At 42.1% G+C, this 20,479-nt stretch overlaps 1 protein-coding gene across 1 annotated transcript in view; it reads right to left on the bottom strand.

Moving 5' to 3' along the window:
• mao (monoamine oxidase) overlaps nucleotides 1–20,479 on the bottom strand; it is an 81,039-nt gene that overhangs the window by 29,770 nt on the left and 30,790 nt on the right. Inside the window, exons 2-3 of the mRNA XM_070975310.1 lie at nucleotides 5,343–5,437; nucleotides 2,577–2,714 (exon numbers count right to left, since the gene is read on the bottom strand). Of these exons, the coding sequence (XP_070831411.1) occupies nucleotides 2,577–2,714; nucleotides 5,343–5,437 (233 nt within the window). The remainder of the gene's footprint in view (nucleotides 1–2,576; nucleotides 2,715–5,342; nucleotides 5,438–20,479) is intronic.

The following is a 20,479-nucleotide window of genomic DNA, read 5'->3' as shown; positions in this document are numbered from 1 at the left end:
AACCGATGAACCACAGAGTATATATATATATATGTATATGTATGTATGTATGTATGTATGTATGTATGTATGTATGTATGTATGTATGTATGTATGTATGTATGTATGTATGTATGTATATATGTGTGTGTGTGTGTGTGTGTGTGTGTGTGTGTGTGTGTGTGTGTGTGTTATTTTTTTGGCCAGATGCAGATTTCAGGCCAGTTTAGGACACACAATGGTGCAAAATTAATAACTCCGACAGTAGAAAGTCTTTCTGTAGGAGAAAGGAGCAGTGATCGATATTTACTGTATACCTATAATAAATACTGAATAGCTACTACTCTAAACAAGCCTCTTATGTCCATGAAATGTAATTTAAAATTTTAATTCTTGAAGTAACGACTAATACAACAGCCCTATGATGAATCATATTTAAAGTCAGTCTACAATACTGACATTGTTGACAGTGACAGAGAGACTTTAACTGAACACTTTACTCTCCACTTCACACTTCACTCTCCACTGTGTACTGTACTGTTTTTTACGGTTTAGTTCTACTATTTTGGGCTTCACACTTACTGTTTAATTGCACACTTACTGTTTAATGTTTACTTACTGTTTAATGTTTACCTTTGCCAATTTGCACATGCTACTGTCTACACCTACCAGTTCCACACACCTGACCCGTATGATTCACAACCTATATTGATATAAGCTGTCTCCCACCTATCCCACAAACACACTCACACACAAACAGAAAGCTGCCACACACTAGGCAGTTCAGTGATTTACAGTACAGGTAGGTTGACCACGGTACATGGCAGCAACAGCAAATCAAATCAGGTACAGGAACTTAACTGTATTAAGGTCAACGGTGCACCCACAGTAATGAGGTATGGAGCAAAGAACAACGAGAACAAAGATGGCCCCAGTGTTTCTTTCTTCCTTCTTTGTTTTATTTTGCTACCATTTCAACCACTCAGAGGAAAGAGAAACTGCATTACAGAAATCCCTCAGGCAAAGATTAGCATCTCCAGTCACTAATGCTAGAGAGGAGAAGGGTGGCTGGCTGCTCAGCAGATATGTAGGAAGTCACAAAAGGGATACAATGTTTGGTTTTCTTCTGCATGATACTTTGGACTTGTCTGAGCAACCATGTTTTTAGTGATAGCTGAAGTTTGCATCACATTTCCATAGCAGATTGTACAGCTAATCTGTCATATCTTCTAGTTACTGCAATTAAAGTTAGCTGCCACTTCTCATTGTTATCAATGATTTGTAGTAACAGCTTTGAGCATGTGAGATTAATTTGATAGACAAATTCTCTCCACTTTTAGACCAGTGGTAGTGTTTTTACTGAAATGATTTTATATAAAATATTAACATATTACTTATAAATATTGAGTTTGATTGTATTAATTAACCAATTGCAGCATATTGTACTATAACATTGTTTTCACTAGTTTTTTTAAATTGAACAAATTTAAGGACATTAAATTTTAGCCCAGACTTCACCCCCTCATCAGCACTGCTGTACTTTGCCACTTCTAGTTGGCTAATTCGATCAGCTTGTTTAGGCATGATTAGGGCTTGTTTAGTGACACAGAAAACAACCATCATGTTCGCTTCACCATCTATACCATGAACCATGGACCATCTGTAGTTGACTAAAGGAGCCTTCTATTCAGCAATGGATAAGTTGCCTGGACTAGCTGAGTTGATGTTAAGGAGGCTACACCATTTATCTACACATGCTATATCTTCATGCAAATAAATAATGGTAGGTGGGAGTACTAATGTAGGTTTATCTGTTAATAGAGCAAATTATGCTCTCAATACCAAGACAAGACAAGTTCTGCAATAGGCCATTCTACAAAAAAGGTATACAGGACATGTATTCCCTGAAGTTTCTATTGGAAAAAACAGAAACATGTTGTGAGTCATGGAACTAGGTGTCAGCAGGTTAACTGTAACTGATAAAACATACTGTATGTCCTTGCTACCATGGCCTGTTGAATGATGCCAGAAGATTAACACAGACATCAAATTCCTATTTATTGGACAATGACTCAAACTCACAATGTTTTCGTTATCTTTTAAAAATGGCCAGCACTTACTGCAGAACTCCAACAGAAGGACATTTGTAATAGGACTGAACAATTATTCAAAACATTATCTAAATTACAATATGGCCAAGGGCCAAGTCGCAAGAGTTGTAGTTTCTGATAAAGCTAAAATGTGTTACAAGATACCATTATAAATGAAGCACTGTGGTGCTGTGGTGCCCCGACCCACAAATCATATTCTCCAGACTTAAGAGAAAATGCTTGTTTGGTATAAACCCCGGAAAAAAATCACATTTTCATTTTTAGATTTTTTTCAGTGAAAATGAAATATGAAATTCCTATCCCAATTAAATTCATAACATAATGGCAATATCTGTCAAAATAATCGCAATATGATGTTTTTGGCATATCATTCAACCCTAATGTTTGACATGTCTGGATCTGCCATATGAGTTGACATCAGCTGAGGCTTGGAGTAGAATATCATCTGCTATTCTAAAAAGCACACACAGAGGCTGGGTTGCTCACATTGACATAATGCACCAGGTTCTCCTGCTCGTTGACTTTGTAGGTCTTTATGCCATACTCATATGCCAGTCGGAGGATACGGTTCTGAGTTGGTCCGATGTAAGCCCCACCCAGGTCAACCCACTTTGTCTCCTTATTCTGAAAAAGAAAAAAGAAAAAAACACATTGAAACATAAAAAGACAAATGACATCGATAGTCTCTCACTGCATAACTGAACTATATTAACTTCTGTGTGGAAAACACCATACCCACCAGGGCTGTACAGTGTTTTTCTAACAACAAACCGTGGATTAACCCCAACATAAAGGCTCTTCTTAAAGAGAAGAAGAGGGCCTTTAAGTCAGGAAATAAGGATGAGCTGAAGGCTGTGCAGAAGAAGCTGAGAAGGAAGATCAGAGAGGGGAAAAACACCTACAGGAGGAAGATGGAGGATCAGCTGCAGCAAAAGAATGTCAGTGGAGTCTGGAGAGGCCTAAAAATCTCTTGCCACAAGGAACCTGACTCCCAAGCTGCAGGGGACCAAAAGTGGGCAAATGACCTGAACATATTCTTCAATAGATAGATTCAATAGATAGACAGATATCTGCCCCTCCCCCGGCCCAGTCCTCCATGCTGCAGCCCTCCCTTTCTGCACCCAGCGAACCCAACCCAACCCAACTCCTCCAATGGAAACATGGCTGACTGCGCTGACTCCAGACACGGACCCGGCACTGGACGGCTTCAAGCTTCTGCGTTTGGCTCCTTCCCCACCTCCCCCTTGCCCTCTACAATACTCAGCTCACGGCCACCCTCCATTGCTCATCTCATCAACCCAACCCCCCCACCCACACCCTCCATCACGCAGCCCCCCTGTGCCAACCTGTCCCTCACAACAACCCAGGTGAGAAACCAGCTCCGGAGGATCAAGGCAAGGAAGGCTGCAGGCCCAGATGGCATCAGCTCCAGGCTCCTCAAGTCCTCGTGGATCAGCTGTGTGGGATTGTTGATCGCATGTTCAATCCGAGCCCTAAGCTGGGGAGAGAGCCACAGCTGTGGAAAACATCCTGCGTGGTACCAGTGCCCAAGACTCCGAACCCCAAGGACCTCAGCAGCTACAGGCCTTGGCGCTAACATCCCACCTAACCCTGGAGCGGCTGGTCCTTGTTCATCTCTGCCCCATGGTGAGCCCATCTCTGGATCCACTTCAGTTTGCCTACCAGCCTGGCATTGGGGTGGACGATGCTGTCATCTTCCTTCAACACCAAGCTCTCTCTCACCTGGAGAAACCTAGGAGTACTGTAAGAGTCATGTTTTTTGATTTCTCCAATGCTTTCAATAGCATTCAGCCTGCACTTCTGAGGGACAAGCTGGAGCACACCGGGGTGATCACCTCACACACTGGATTCTGGATCTCACCAACCGTCCACAGTATGTGAGGACCTGGGACTGTGTGTCCAACACGGTCGTCTGCAGCACAGGGGCCCTGCAGGGAACGGTCCTGGCTCTGTTCCTCTTCACCCTCTAGACTGCAGACTTCACATACAACACATCCACCTGTCACCTGCAGAAGTTCTCTGACGACTCTGCAATCGCCGGCCTCATCACAGATAGGGATGACAGAGAGTACAGAGAACTGACACAGGACTTTGTGGACTGGTGCTGGTGAAACTGCCTCCAGATCAATGCAGGAAAAAACAAAGAACTGGTGGTGGATATCTGCAGACGAACACTCTGCCCCCTGACACCAGTGAACATCCAGGGAACGGACATCAAGACGGTGGCATCTTATAAGCACCTGGGAGTTCACCTGAACAATAAACTGGACTGGACTCATAACACAACTGCACTTTACAAGAAAGGCCAGAGCAGACTTCATCTGCTCAGGAGACTGATGTCGTTTGGAGTGCAGGGGGCGCTCCTGAAGACCTTTTATGACACTGTGGTGGCATCAGCCATCTTTTATGGAGTGGTCTGCTGGGGGAGCAGCATCTCAAAGGCTGACAGGAAGAGACTTGACAAACTGATAAAAAAGGCCAGCTCTATCCTGGGATGCCCTCTCAACTCAGTGGAGGTGGTAGGAGAGAGGAGGGTGATGGCCAAGCTGTCATCCATGATCGAGAATGACTCCCACACCCTGCAGGACACTTTAACAGCACTGGAGAGCTCCTTCAGCGACAGACTGCTTCACCCAAAGTGTGTGAAGGAACGCTATCGCAGGTCCTTCCTTCTTGCAGCAGTCAGACTTTACAACCAGCATTGCTCCCAGTAGACCACACACTCACCACGACTTTAAAACTGACTGCATTATAATATACATCAACTGTGTTCACTTATACTGTGGAAATATTTAGCTCAGGTGAATTTTAACTTAAGGCGCAATATATCAATCTTTCAATAAGGTGTATTATTACTCCTGTGCAATATCAATACTCCAGTCAGCAGTACTATCATCCAATGTGCAATATCAGTACCTATTGTTCATATTTTTCAATATTCCTTGTTTATATTGTTTATATTGCTTGTTTGATATTTAATGTCCTTTTTACTGATGCCCTCTATTTTTTGCTATCCACTTTGCTGCTGTAATACTGGAAATTTCCCCACTGTGGGTCTAATAAAGGAATATGTTATCTTATCTTATCTTATCTTATCTTATCTTATCTTATCATTATTATTAGTAGTAGTAGTAGTAGTAATTGAAGCACAACATAAGTCTGCTCCATAAAATGTTCCTTCTACTGGCAGCATCTGCAGTAGTGTCAGCTCTCCTGGTCTCCTGGTCTTACCCGCACAGTGAATGTACGACCACCGACCCGATCTCTGGCCTCCAGGACCACAGCATTCAGTCCACTGGCTTTCAAAAGCTTTGCTGCACATAAACCTGCAGACAGACAGAGAAATGGTGAGGTGAGTTAGAACAAATATAATGCACTTACTGCACTACACCTAGGCACGATTACACTTGTATACTGCTTGTGCCTAATTGTCATGTGCTGGTGTATAATGTGTGTTTGAAATATGAAATATGTGTGACTGTAGGTGAGGTGTTACTCCTTTCTTTAGTCTTATTTGCCTTTGTGTTCTCACAGTAAACCACAAAGAAGTGGAATAGGTCTGTCAAACTTTATGACAGAAAGGGTTAGTGCTGCACCTTTTTTAAATGAAGCATTCCATCATATGAGGCCTCACGTGATGAAGTTACTCTTCTTGATCAAGTAACTTTAAGACAGAATAGACGGACGAAGGGGATTATTTGGAAACTCTGACTAGAAAGTTTTTTGCTTGTATAGAAACAAATCTTGTGTTTATACCATTGTACAATTTACAAGGAGGTCACCACCAACTTTGTCAAAAAGTGTGAACTGTACCACCTCCAAAAACGCCAGCAAAACAAGCAGATGGTGATACACGTCTGCAGGAAGGTGTGACAGACTACACCCGTGAACATCCAGGGTTTGGACACTGAGATTGTGGGCAAGTACAAATAATGTGTTCACCTGAACCACAAACTGGACTGGACAAACACAGATGTCCTCTACAAGAGGGGCGAGAACCATCTCCATCTGCTTGGAAGACTGAGGTCCTTTGGAGTGTGTATGACACTATGGTGGCATCTGCAATTTTTTATGCAGTGGTCTGCTGGGTCAGTGGAAGTTCTGAGAGGGACAGGAAAATACTGAATAAACCGGTCGGGAGAGCTGGCTCTGTCCTGGACTGCCCTCTGGACACCATTGAGGAGATGGGTGAGAGGAGGATGTTTGCAAAGCAGATATCAATCATGGACAACCCCTCTCACCCCCTGCATGAGACAGTGGGGGCCTTTACATTACTTTACATTTGAGCAGATATCTTGTGCAATATTATAATGTCCTCTTCTGTGCTTATATATTCTTTTTTTTGTATATAATGTACATATTAATATATTGCTGTCTGTTTATTCTTTTTCTACATCTTCTTTTTTCCGCTGGAAGTAGCAGCCCTTCCAGCAGCTCTGTGTGTGTCGTGTGCTATTTTGTACTTTTTTGAGCTTTTAGAGCTTTCAGTGCTCTTTTTTGTTACTGATTAACCTTTATCCTATGGATATGGTTTTTAACAAGCCTAAACTCGTTTATTCAAGGAACCAACTGCTGTTCTGCAAACAAAGTCCCATGCCGGTGTGGTTCCCCAGTTACCTGACCAGGTGAGGAGGCTGTATCGAGGCTGCAGAGCCGGCGCTAAGCTAATGGCTAAGCAGCTAGCAAGAAAGTGGAGATACAAGCCTTCGGTACCTTCGGTTATCATGAGAAATGTGAACTCACTACCGAACAAAATCGATGAACTGGCTGCGCTGGTGAAAAATGTTAAGTCCTACAGGGAGTGCAGTTTGTTGTGCTTTTCTGAAACATGGCTCACAACAAAGTGAAATGAAACAAAAATGAAGAGGAGGGCTTTCAAGGATGGTGATCAGCAGGAGCTTAGGCGAGTGCAGAGGGAACTCAGGGTCCAGCTCAGGGAGGCGAAGGAGCAGTGTGGAAGGAAGCTTGAGCAGAAGTTGCAGAATAACAGCATGAGGGAGGTGTGGGATGGGATGAAGATCATCACCGGCTGCAGCTCGAAGTGGGAGGCCACCATCGAAGGAGATGTGGAGAGAGGGAACCAGCTTAACAACTTTAACTTTAACAGGTTTGACCACCCCAACTCATTCGCACCTCAGAGTAGTACTGCATCCCCCTCCCTACCCTCTGTTCTCTCTCTCCCTCTAGACACCAGCACAGAGGAGACCATCCCCCCACCCAAGATCACAGCAGCCCAGGTGTGTGGAGAGCTGAGGAGGCTTCATCCCAGCAAGGCAGCGGGTCCAGGTGGAGTATCCCCTGACTACTGAAGGCCTGCACGCTGGAGCTGGGAGACCTCCTACAGCGCATCTTCAACCTCAGCCTGGAGCAAGGGAGGGTCCCTCAGCTGTGCAAAACATCCTGCATCACCCCAGTCCTTAAGAGACCAAAACCTGAGGAGCTGAATGACTTCAGGCCAGTCGCCCTGACGTCACACGTGATGAAGACCATGGAGCAGGTGCTGCTACACCAACTGAGGCCACAGGTGTGCCACGCCCATGACTCTCTGCAGTTTGCTTACCAGGAGAAGGTGGAAGTGGAAGATGCCATTGTCTACTTGCTGCACCGATCCCTCTCCCACCTGGACAGGGGCAGCGGTGCGGTGAGGATTACATTTTTGGACTTCTCCAGCGCCTTCAACACCATCCAGCCTCTGCTCCTCAGAGACTGACAGAGATGGCAGTAGGATCACACCTGGTGGTCTGGATTACAGACACTCTGACAGGCAGACCTCAGTATGTGAGTCTGGGGGACTGCAGGTCTGACACCGTGGTTTGCAGCACAGAAGCACTGCAGGGGACCGTGCTCTCTCCAGGCCTGCTCACCCTGTACACATCAGACTTCCAACACAACTCAGAGTCCTGCCACGTGCAAAAGTTCACAGACGATACTGCTATCATGGGCTGCATCAGGAGTGGACAGGAGGAGTACAGGACACTGATCCAGGTCTTTTCACATGGTGCAACACCAACAACCTGCACCTCAACACCACCAAGACCAGGGAGATGGTCATGGACTTCAGGAGGCCCAGAGTTTGTACAGACCTACAAATACCTGGGAGTGCAGCTGGATGATAAAATGGACTGGATGTGCTGGGGAGGCAGCACCAAAAAGAGGGACGCTACACATCTGGACAAACTAGTGAGGAAGGCAGGCTCTGTTGTGGGCACAGAGCTGGACAGCCTGACATCTGTGGCAGAGCGAAGGGCGCTGAACAGGCTCCTGTCAGTCATGGAAAATCTACTGCATCCGTTGCACAGCGTCATCTCCAGGCAGAGAAGCAGCTTCAGTGACAGGCTGCTGTCACTGTCCTGCTCCACTGACAGACTGAGAAAGTCATTTCTCCCCCACGCCATGAGGCTCTTCAACTCCACTCAGGGGGGAACGGTTAAACATTAATGTCAACATTCCTTAATGTCCTGAATGGCATCTGTACAACACTCTGTTCAACATGCACCTTAACTTGCATTCTGTTTGCACTGGACATTTAAACTCTGGACATCTCATTTAAACTCATTTAAACACTTGACGTTTAAACTTGCTTTCTGTTGCATTGGACATTTTTACTTTTAATTCTGTTTGCACTGGACATCTATACTTTTAATTCCGTTTGCACTGGACATCTTTACTTTTAATTCTGTTTGCACTGGGCATGTGAACATTTTTAAATTTTTTACTTATAACTTTTAATTCTTTGCATACTGTGCTTTTGGATTATTTATTAAATGCCTTTTACTTAAAATTTGTGGAATATGCAGGAACTTGGGGATGAATAGATAGATAGATAGATAGATAGATAGATAGATAGATAGATAGATAGATAGATAGATAGATAGATAGATAGATAGATAGATAGATAGATATTCTTGTATACAGGTATCTCTTGAAAAGGGAAGGACTAAACTGAAGGATTAGCAACTAATATTTGCCTTTTGAATGACTTGAATGGATATTGAAAGAGCTATGGGAAAGATGGGAGAGCAGGGGGAGGGGGAAATCTTTTCCATTTCCAAAACAACACAACTGATCACAAACCAACTGACATACTGATGATGTGTGGGGAATGAGGGCAGAACAAAGGGCAGGACTTTCACACAGACTGACAAGCTGACCAACTGCAGAGTCTATAGCGACAGGACAGGCTAAGGCATCGGCTTTCACAAACTGACCTCAGGCAATCCCTGTCATAACTTTAATTCAATAAGACATAACATAAATGCATTTAAGTACAAACACACATATGCCAAGAATTAGCATGTGGCATATACCTCAGCAGTGCTGGACTATGTCAGTGCAGCAGATATTGAAAAGCCTGCCTTAGAGCACAGACTCCACAGAGACAGGGTGATTTATATAAGAAAAAGATGGGTGATACATACCACCAAAAGCATGAGGGCACCTAAACATCACACCAATATATGATTATTGAACATCTCATTCCAAAATCATGGGCATTGATATGATGCTCCAACTCCACTCTTTAGGAAAAGCTTTCCATAATATTTAGGAACCTGACTGCAGGCATGTGAGATTAAGCACAGTTTCCATGTTGAAGGAACAGTTTGCTCCAGAAGTATTTTTCCCATTTTCCCATTTTCTTTAAAAGATAATGTGCCTTTTGTGCAACTTAAAATCTAAATATGAGAGTCTTCTGGACAATGTAACAACCCCATAGGTTTATCTAATGGCTACCAATTATTTCAACTTTGTCCATTAGTCTGGCAGTGCAGAGGGAAATGGCAGATAGGGTGCTCTTAATACTGCAATACCAATGAGCTTCAGCTGTTGTTCCTAAGGACAGAGAGCCAGTAAGAGGTGCTATAGTAGCTGGATTCATGCTAAATAAACCTATCCAAAAGTATTTTAACGGCAGACGGTATCATTTGTTTTCTTAACAGTGTAATTTTATCTTCTGCCTGCTGTTGGTATGGCACAACATTATTTTAAGCTGTATGATTGAGAAATGTATGGGAGTCATAGCTAACTAGTCACTTTATGTCTTATGTGCACAAGCTTGTACCATCTACTTTCTTTTATCAAAGAACCAGTTGTTCAGCATTCAGGTTTGGTTGATTTAGGTTGAACAGTTAATGTTGATTTATGCTGATGCAAGCCATAGAAGTGCTGTATTTGTGAGTTACCTCACATTATTTACTCAGTGGCATTATCAAGTAACAAGAAAGAGCTTTCATCAAATTGTTGCTACAAAGTTGGAAGCACACTATTAACTAAAATACCACTGTACAAGGTAAAAGATTCTGCAACACAGAGTTATACAATGAAATTCAAGATGTAGTCGTTTTATGCCACTAACAAAAAAAAAAACTTTTTGAACAAATTAATAATAACTCATAAGACTCTGTAGTCTGGTGGTATGGTAGCAGATACTTCTGTATCGTTTGTTTTAATCACATCCCATGCCAGTCTATATTGTTTCCAGTCATGATGCTCCTCAGTAAAAGTTAACAAGAACTTGATATGAGAATTTTGGGAGGTTTTCTTAAGAAATATACAGATGAGCGTTCTTAACCAGGGTGGAAATGCAACCCTTAAGTGAAACCAAGGACCCTAGCCCAAACCATGAAAAACAATCCCATGCAGAAAGTACACAAAAGTATGTGGATGTCCTTTTGTCCTGTGCCATTACAAAGTTTGAAGAATGCGGAACACAACAGCAGGAGCTAGCTTGTAGCTAGCTTGTAATTGACAGCATAGAATCACATAGCTCAGAGCTACACTTGCATAAGAAACCCACAGCTCTGCAAATGCTTTCCTGAACCTTGCCCTAATTTCCCATCTTACCTTCCCATCTTCGTCCCCCTCTCCCTGCTCCAAGCTAAGTCCTGTTGAAGGTTGCAAAGTTTATATTAGTTTAAACATAGTTTGTACCATCTATAGCTACATCAGGGTCACCCAACTTTAGTCTTCCGATCCTGTCCAAACACACCCTCCCATCCAGGCTTTGTGAAAAGCATTCACTCTGACCAGAGGAGGCTAACAAATCTGCCTCTGTTAAATTGATGCCATTACCTGCACTCATCTCAAAATGTCTGTATCTGTCTTTGAAAACAAAGAGCATCTGTCTGTTTCTCCAGTTTATGCCTAAAGCTATCATGGAAAAAAGGTAGCATCCTGTTAGGATAAAGCTTTGATCAGCTTCTTTGTCTTAATTGAGACATCATTTATATATATATATATATATATATATATATATATATATATATATATATATATATATATATATATATATATATATATATATATATATATATTATATCATGCAGCAGAGAGGCAGAAAGACCAAAGAGTGAGAAAAAAAAAAAAAAAAAAATCAGGGTTCCCACTCTTTTCTAGAGATCATTTTCTAGGAGTTATCAAGGATATTTACAGTGGTGATCTAGCTGGTATGACAGACAGGTATTGCTACATTGATATTTTCCTCTTTGTGGAATTCTGATGTAAAAAGAGTATATGACCATAACCTTTACATGTTTTAACATCACTACTTTTACTAGTATTCCCTCTTACTGTTATTTACTGTTGTTTCTTGTTCTTGCTTGCTTGCTTCTTTTTTTAAATATTGTTATTATGTTCATTGTGGTGGTTCAGGGTTTTTTGTATTTGTTTTTTTGAGATTCTGGTGTCTCACTCTCTCTGTTTTCTGTGCATTTTGGTGTGGCTGGCAGACGTGTTGAGTGGCAGGTAGTGCAGCTGATCGGCATGCAACAATCATCTCCACCAGTTTTAAGCTCTGTATGACTGTATTATAAACCTGACAGAATGATTTCACCATGGACTCAGCTGCCGTTCTTCCTTTTCTGCAAAGACAGGGCATTCTGTTACTTCATGACCAGTTACTGAAGTCTTAGTTTGATGACAACCAGCAGATTCTCCAAGCAGGTGTCCCAGCTATCATCGCTTGTTTCGATGTTTCCCACATTTGCCCCTCCCTCTGTTTCTGCTGTCACCTCTGCATCTCCTCTGGTGGCATCTGCCTCTTTCTTTCTCTCCCCTAGAGTCTCGCTTCTCAACTCCTGAGCCATTCTCTGGCAATTTAGATAAATGCCATGTTTTTTTCTTTACAGTGTCGATTAGTTTTCTTACATAGACCACAGGCTTTCGTTTCTGGTCAGGCAATGATTTTCTTTTGAACTGCAGCAGTGTACTGTACTGTACTGTACTGTGCTGTACTCTACAGCAGTGCACACTTTACAGCAATGAGAAACCCCACATTATCACCCTTTGCCCTAAGCAGCCAGGAGAGCAGGCTCCACAGTAAATGTGGGCATACTGTCAAGCCATAAACCCATTTGCTTGCCAACGCCTCCTTGCATCCAGTTTCACGCTTTAGATGGTAAAAGACTAGCCAATATCACGCACCGCTCCGCTCCACTCACTCTCATTCTCTCGGCAATCATCAGGAAACCATTCAGTTTAAACTTATCTCGCCTCCGTCGGCTCCTATTGTCCTCAGTTACCCCTGGCGTAGACTTCACAACACGCACATAACCTGGGTTAGGGGGAGGGTGATGGGCTGGAGTAATCGTTGCCTCTCTGTGTGCCTCTGATACACGCTTGCCCCAGCAGGGGGGCCCGTTGGGTCCACTGAGGAAGAATCTACTGATCTGACGGATGCCTAAAGTTTACCATGATTTAGCAGAGGTTTTTAGAAAGGATTGTGCCTTGTCCTTGCTGCCCCACCATCCCTATGATAGCACTATTGACCTCCTGCTGGGGGCACCTCTATCTACTAGCCAGTTATACAACTTCTCCAAGCCTGAGCGTGAGGCCATGGAGAGGTACATTAATGACTCTTCTTCTTCGTGGACAAAATCAATAAGACCCTGCACCCATGCATTGATTTCCAGGAACTTAATACCATAACTGTTAAAAACAAGTATCCTATCCCTCTGATCAGTGCTGCGTTTGAGCCCCTGCAGGGAGCGTCGGTACTCTCTAAACTTGATCTCAAGTCATTGCTGACTTTTTCTGTATAAAAATGGGACATGACTTACCCTAACATTAACAAAGTGCTGTCAGTGCCTAAACAAAACCTTATATAATTAATAATGCTAGTTACTTTGAGTGGATAGGAAATTGCAAGATTGCCTATTTTGGATGGATTGGTCAGCAAACATTTAACTGATTCATTTCGATTCAACATTTTTGCGATTTACGAGGTGCATTAATAGGTTCATTGCAGTCACGTGACATTAAATTCATATGGAGGGCAGGAAGTGAAAGCCACAATAAATGAGATGAAGGAAAGCTGTCACTATGCTAGTTTAGATGAAATTATGAGAGAAAGGGAGAAACTCAGAATATCAGAACATTTGTTGGATGTGACCAGTACACTATAAAGAGAAGTGATTTTTCAACTGAACTGAAAGATTTGCCTCCTATTGAGGCAGTAGATATAGCCAACTACCTGGTCACTCAGGTTTCGTTCTACTCTAGAAACTAAATGAATGCAAACAAAAGTATGGAGGCATCCAACTTTTTTGTTAGTGGTTGGGTCCACCACCTTGGTACCAAGGTGTGCAGGTCTGCAGTTTGTGCCACAATAAAAGAGTAACTGATGTTATATGCAAACAAGCTTTACTCACCGTGTTAATACAAAATGTAATTTGACAGCATTACCTCTCCTTCAAAACATTTTCACTGTTGCTAATTAGTTTTTGTATCAAGGGTTCATATGTGCAATCATGTGCTGCAACTTCGTGATCACAGCATTTCCACAACAGAACTGAGGGCAGGATTTTCACAATACTCTTGTTCATAAACTACCATTTGAAAGTCAACATGATCCTGCACATAACTTGCTGTCAGATTGCAATATTATCTGTTTGGGGGAGCTCTGAGAGAAAGTCTAGTAGTTCATTCTCAGCTAAAGGAAATGGAAGAATGTTAATTTTTCAGGGCAACACATGATTTTCCAGGGCATTTTACTTTTTCTCTCAATTTCCATGGATTTTGAGTGGAAATTGCTCAACTGTTTTCTACGTTTCCAACAAACCCTGAAAATATAAGATTATACGTATGGTTTCAAGAAAAGATATGGAAATATGAAAATGTGCACAGGTAAGAATCAAAAAATTGAAAGAAATGTTTAGTGTATTCATCTGTTTTTTTCTGGTGTATATATTCAAAGAGAAAGATTTAAACACTAGAGATACATCTGCAGTACTGGGGCTGTTTCTGAATCTGAAAGAGGAAGAGCACACCACACACCCACAACCATTCACATGTCATGTGCAGTGGGTGTGTCTGCAATGTTTAAAACTTGGATGAAGTTTTAAGGGCTTTACCTGGTTGAGATACTGCACTACGTAATGACAGAACAAGGATAACATTAAAAGATTACATTAAAAGGTTCACAGTTTTTCAAGTAAAAGAAAAAAAAGACAAACAATGCAACAGTTTGTGCTCGCTGTAATCATCCTCCTGTCCTCTCTAAAGCAATTTCCAGTCAGGGACAAACTCCACAGCCCTTTATTTGTACAAAAATACATTTTTATCTATATATTTACATGAGGACATTGTGTGGCTAGTCTGAGTTGGACAGATCAAGTGGGTATCTACCAAAGTTAAAGTAATTTCAGCCCCATTTCCTCTAGGTGTTACTGTTCCTACTCAGTGAAACACATGAAAACAGAATACAAAGAGGAGATTTCATACTAAAAAGTCAGTAACTTTGGAAGATACCTATTTGATTAATTGCACGTATGAACAGGATGACTGATTACAACAAGCATAACCTGTTTAAATATACCTATGGGCAACTCAATATTGTTGTATGACAGACTTGAAAAAATGTTTTCTCATTCTATCCCCCAGCCATGAAAAATGTGCTTGAAGGACAAATGGAGGAAAAAGGTCATCCAGACTTTGGGGGAAACCATGGAGAGTCAAGGAGAGAGAGCGCAGATTTCTCCTCCTCCTCTCCCCACTCTGATCCAGATTTCTTATGCTGTTACTGTAGAGGCTTTCTTCACCTAAAGACATGCTTGATATATATATCAAACAAATCCAACTGCCTTGAAGCACAGTCTTCCTGTCTCCTTGGCGTGCATTAGGCAGCACCTATCCCTTGTAGACGTGCATTTAAGAAGGGTTCAGAACAGTAATGCCAGTATGTCCGGTGTCATGGCGGCGGTGTAGGTAACTTCGGCGTCCACCCTCCCTTAAATCTTTGCAAGAAATCCAGACTGCACGTCTATTCTTTGGAACATCGGAAAAACCAGACTAACGTACAATCTCAGTCTAAGTAAATGCCGGATACAAGACAAAAAACCACCGCTAAACAAGAAAGGATGGCACGTTTATACAGAGAACTCGGCGAGGAGAACTCGGCTCTGGCAAAACTCATGGAGGAACTCCTGACCAAACATTTCAGGGAGGCCGAGGAGAAATCAGAGGCGCGTGCCAGCAGACTTCAAAAACGCATTGACGACATGAATGCCATCTTGTCGAAGCACACAGAGGAAATCAAAGTCATACGTGCTGAAACAGTTGACCTCCAAAAGCGTGTCACCGATGCTGAAAAGCTTGCAGCTCAGCATCAGAGGCGCCTCCAAGCATATGAAGCCAAGCTCACGGACATGGAGGACAGATCACGCCGAGACAACCTGCTCATCTTTAACTTGAAGGAGGGCACGGAAGGCTCAAACCTACTCGCTTACCTTAATGAGAATATCCTGAAATGGTTTCCAGCCCTTGGGTCTGCTGCACTGGAGCTGATGAGAGCCCATCGCCGTGGGCACTTAACCAAACCGGGCACACTGAACACACAGCACACACGCCCGTTAATTGTTAAGTGTCTCCGTTTCACGGATAGAGATCGGCTACTCAACAAAGCAAGGAAAAATCCTCCGGAGGTGGCTGGCTTCCATCTGAAGTTTGCGGCTGATTACAGTGAGACGACCACCAGACGCCGTAAACCCTGCTATACAGTGATGCACCAGGCTCATACCAAAGGTTTCCAGGCTTTCCTGTTATACCCGGCTACAATCAAGCTACTTCGGGGGAGCAACACCTACACTTTTGCTGAGCCGGGTGAGGCGGAACAGTTTTTAGCCTCACTGGATATGGAGTGAAAACTTCGACGAGGAGGAAAGTACATTCCAGAAATGTTGGGCCGGTTCGCTGACTGATGCCTTGCAGTCTGAATGCAACTCGAGGGGAGGGTGGAGGGAGCGATTGATTCTGCTCCTTCATGGACACTGGTGTAAGCTTTTTGTTTGAGAGGTATGGGACAGCTCTTCCTCTGAAGGAAGAGTGGGGACAGTGTTTGCTTAAGGCAGGATGGAAAAATGTTTCTATTTTGGTACCAGTTTTTGACTTCTTTTTTTTTCTCTTTTCTTCCTTTTCTTTTCTCGTTTTTTTTTTCTCCTTTTATCTTTATTCTTGCGTATGGGGAGTGCATGTGTGTGGATGGGTGGGGGGGTGGTAGGGGTACAGGCTTCCCTGGTGTCGGCACCGTTTCATATGAATAACACTGGCTCTAAATAAGATTATAGCTTTGTCTTGGAACTCACGGGGCCTAAACTCTCCTCAGAAGCGTGTAAGTACCCTTGAGATGCTTTGCAGGAAGAATGTCCATTTTGCTTTTATTCAGGAGACACATTTTTTGGAGGCCTCTTCATGTCACACAACAAAAAGTAAAGGCGTCCTTATTGCTGCAAAACGCAATCTAAATTTCTCTGTGTTAGGAATAGGCGGAAGTGGAAATGGTCATATTACTTTTTGCAAAATAGTTTTAGATGGAATTAAAGTGGCTTTAATATGTGTTTATGCCACTAATTCTTTTGATCAGCTCTTTTTCGATTCTCTGGCCTCCATATTATTAGACCTCCCAGAATACCACCTCTTAATAGGTGGGGATTTTAATTCAGTATGGCTTCATGAAATCGATCGGACAGGCCTAAGAGGTTGTGCAGAACAGCAGCGAGCATCTATTGCTCTGCAGAAATTAGCCAATGATCATGGCGTAATTGATGTTTGGCGAACAATGAACCCCTCTACTTGGGAATTTTCTTTCTTTTCCGCTCGACATAAGACTTTCTCAAGAATCGATTATATCTTTGCCTCCAAAACTTTGTTTCATGATATTTGTAACACTGACATCATCCCAGTTCCACTGTCTGATCACAGAGCTGTTCTGTGCACTTTTTCTCTGAGAGCTGGTAAGTCAAAAGCTCCTCGCTGGTGGTTGAACACCTCCTTACTCCAAAATGATACCCTTAAACAAGAACTTGAGGCTGAATTAGATGAATTCATTAAAATTAACGACAGCTCAGTTGATGATCCCCGGTACTATGGGATGCTGTCAAAGGCTGCATCAGAAATAAAATCTCCTTTGCATCCAAACTTAATAAACTAAGGAAACATCGTATTGAGTCTCTGGAGATCGCAATTGCAGCTGCTGAGCAAGTGCTACTTAGCAACAATTCACCTGAAAACTTACTTAATCGACAGAGATTACTGGATGAACTCAATGGTCTACTGAGACAGGATGTAGAATTTATAATCCATCGCACTAGGCAGAATCACTACATGAACAGTGCACGCCCCAGCTGTCTCCTCGCTTCTAAATTGAGGACAAATGAGGATTTAGCAAATATTGCAGCAATTAGGACTAAAGGTGGTACCTTAACCTCTGACCCTATAGAAGACACCACTTTTAAACTATTTTATCAAGATCTATACAAATCAGAGGTCAGCTTTGATGAACAAGCCTGCAAAAATTTTTTAGAATCCTTAAAATTACCAAAATTAACATCGGAGGCGAGAGGCATACTGGAGGCTCCCTTTATTTTTGGGGGAATGATAAAACAAATGAACAAAGATAGATCTCCTGGGCTGGATGGTTTACCCCCAGAGCTCTTTGTTCATTTTTGGTCCTAGCTCGGCCCATTGCTGCTGAATATGATAAATTTTGCTATCTCGAATGGTTCCTTCTCCACCAGCTCAAATATCGCTGTGATAACTCTTCTGCTGAAGAAGGATAAACCACCTACAGACTGTTCTTCTTATAGGCCATTGAGTCTTCCAAACTGTGAAAAAAAACTCTTCGCCAAGATTTTGGCAAGCCGTTTGGAGAATTATTTGCCTCATCTGATTCCTCATGAACAAACTGGCTTCATTAAGTCTAGATTTGCATCTGATAACGTCTGTCGCCTCCTTCATCTCATATATTCAGCCTCAAGATCAGACGATTCCGCCATCCTTTCGCTTGATGCAGAGAAGGCACTTGACCGACTAGAGTAGAATTATTTATGGGCAGTGCTTAGACATATGGGCTTTACAGAAGGTTTTATCTCCATGGTCAAATTATTATATAATAATCCATCTGCAGTGATATTAACAGGTAACCTTTGCTCATCTAGATTTCCTGTCAGGGCTGCCCTTTATCTCCCCTTTTGTTCGCTCTCTCCTTAGAGCCTATTGCCCAGGCTATTCGAGAGTCAGAGGCATTAGACCCAATAATGGTCTGTGATACACCACATTCCATCTCCTTGTATGCAGATGATATTTAGATTTTTGCAAAAAAATTCATCTAAAACATTGCCTGACCTGCTTAAGATATTTGAAGACTTTGGCAACTTATCAGGATATAAAATCAATTGGACAAAATCTGCATTATTGCCTCTAGGGGATCATAAGGAGAACACACCTTGTAACATTCCGGTTGTCAAACATTTCAAATATCTAGGGGTTTGTATATCGTCCTCACTGGAGGCCATAATTAATAAAAATTATAATTAAGTGCTTAATGATATCCAGAATGACATGAAAAGATGGAGCAAACTCTCCACGTCTTTTCAGTCCAGACTTTCCATTGTAAAAATGAATATATTACCCCGTATTAATTTCATTAGTTCAATGTTACCTCTTGACCCTCCAGCTGGCTTCTGGAGTAGGTTAAAATCCTACACTAGCATTTATTTAGGGAATAAAAAGAAGCCCAGAATCAAGGCCTCCACTTTGCTACGACATAAATCAGAGGGTGGGGTTAACCTACCTAATATTGAATGGTATGTGTGGTGCTTTGCTTTGCTTCCACTCACTGTTTGGGTGAATTCAGCATCTCAAGTGTCTTGGCGCCCCATAGAGGAGAGACTAACACATCCATACAACCTAACAAATCTCATTTATTCTAGCATACCACAGAAGATAGTCAAACGTGACTTTGGTCCAGTTATTACATACATGTTTACTACATGGCACAAAGTCCAGAACCTCGCAAAAACGGACAAGTTCTTTTGCCAGTCTCCTATTTTTCGCAATTATTCCCTCCTAATAGATGGCAAACCAATAATTTTCCCACAATGGTCTGATAAAGGTGTTCATACCAATCAAGACATTATGGGACAACAAGGTCTCCGTGAGTTTCAGGACTTACAAAAATCCTACAACCTACCGGGCACTTCTTTCTTTTTTTATTTACAATTACGTGCGGCCATGCGTGCTCATGGTGTACCATGGGGCGCACTCCTGGAAAAACACCCTGTCATGAGTTACTGGTTAAGAATATAAATAACAATGGGATTATCTCTGCTCTTTACAAATATATAACCAAGGCTTCTTACAAGCCTCTCTCATTTGATAATAGGTGGAGAAAGGACATCAATTGTTCTCAAGAAATTGATTGGCATACTATCTGGCTAAATATGACATTGTCATCCAGAAATCCAAACCATCAGATGATAAACTATAATTTTATTTCATAGATCCTATCTCACCCCTCAAAGACTGTATCAAATGAAGCTTAGAGATGATCCATTTTGTGGCTTTTGCTCAGACAACAAAATTGGTACCTTTATCCACATGGTGTGGCAGTGCCCAGAAGTTGACCGATTTTGGGTAAATATCTCAAGCATTCTGTCTAATTTTTGTTCTACAGGTATTTGTTTCCATGTTTTTTTTACCTTCTTTTTCTTTTATTTATTTATTTATATATTGTTTATTTGTTTGTTTTTGTTTTTTGCTTTCCTTCTCTTTCTCTGTTTGTACTATTATTATTACTATTGATGTTGCATTCTCTGTAATCATCTGTGGGAGGCTTGAAAGTTCTACCCTGTCTGGGGCACACTATTTGTGTTGGGGGGAGGTTTGGAGGCAGATATTGATGCCATTGTAATTTAAATGCGTCTTTCTTGAACATTCAACGACTGTATGATTGCCTCTGTTAATAGAAAAGCACAATAAACAATTGATCACAAAAAAGAAGGGTTCAGAACACACAGTGAGACAAAATTCTCCATCAATAAAGAGCATTTGTATATTTGTGCAGGTACTGTACCAGTCAAGAATATGGACATATCTTT

Source organism: Chaetodon trifascialis, chromosome 12 (assembly GCF_039877785.1).
Source record: "Chaetodon trifascialis isolate fChaTrf1 chromosome 12, fChaTrf1.hap1, whole genome shotgun sequence".
NCBI classification, from domain to species: Eukaryota; Metazoa; Chordata; class Actinopteri; order Chaetodontiformes; family Chaetodontidae; genus Chaetodon; species Chaetodon trifascialis.
This window is presented reverse-complemented; position numbering and strand designations above follow the sequence as displayed.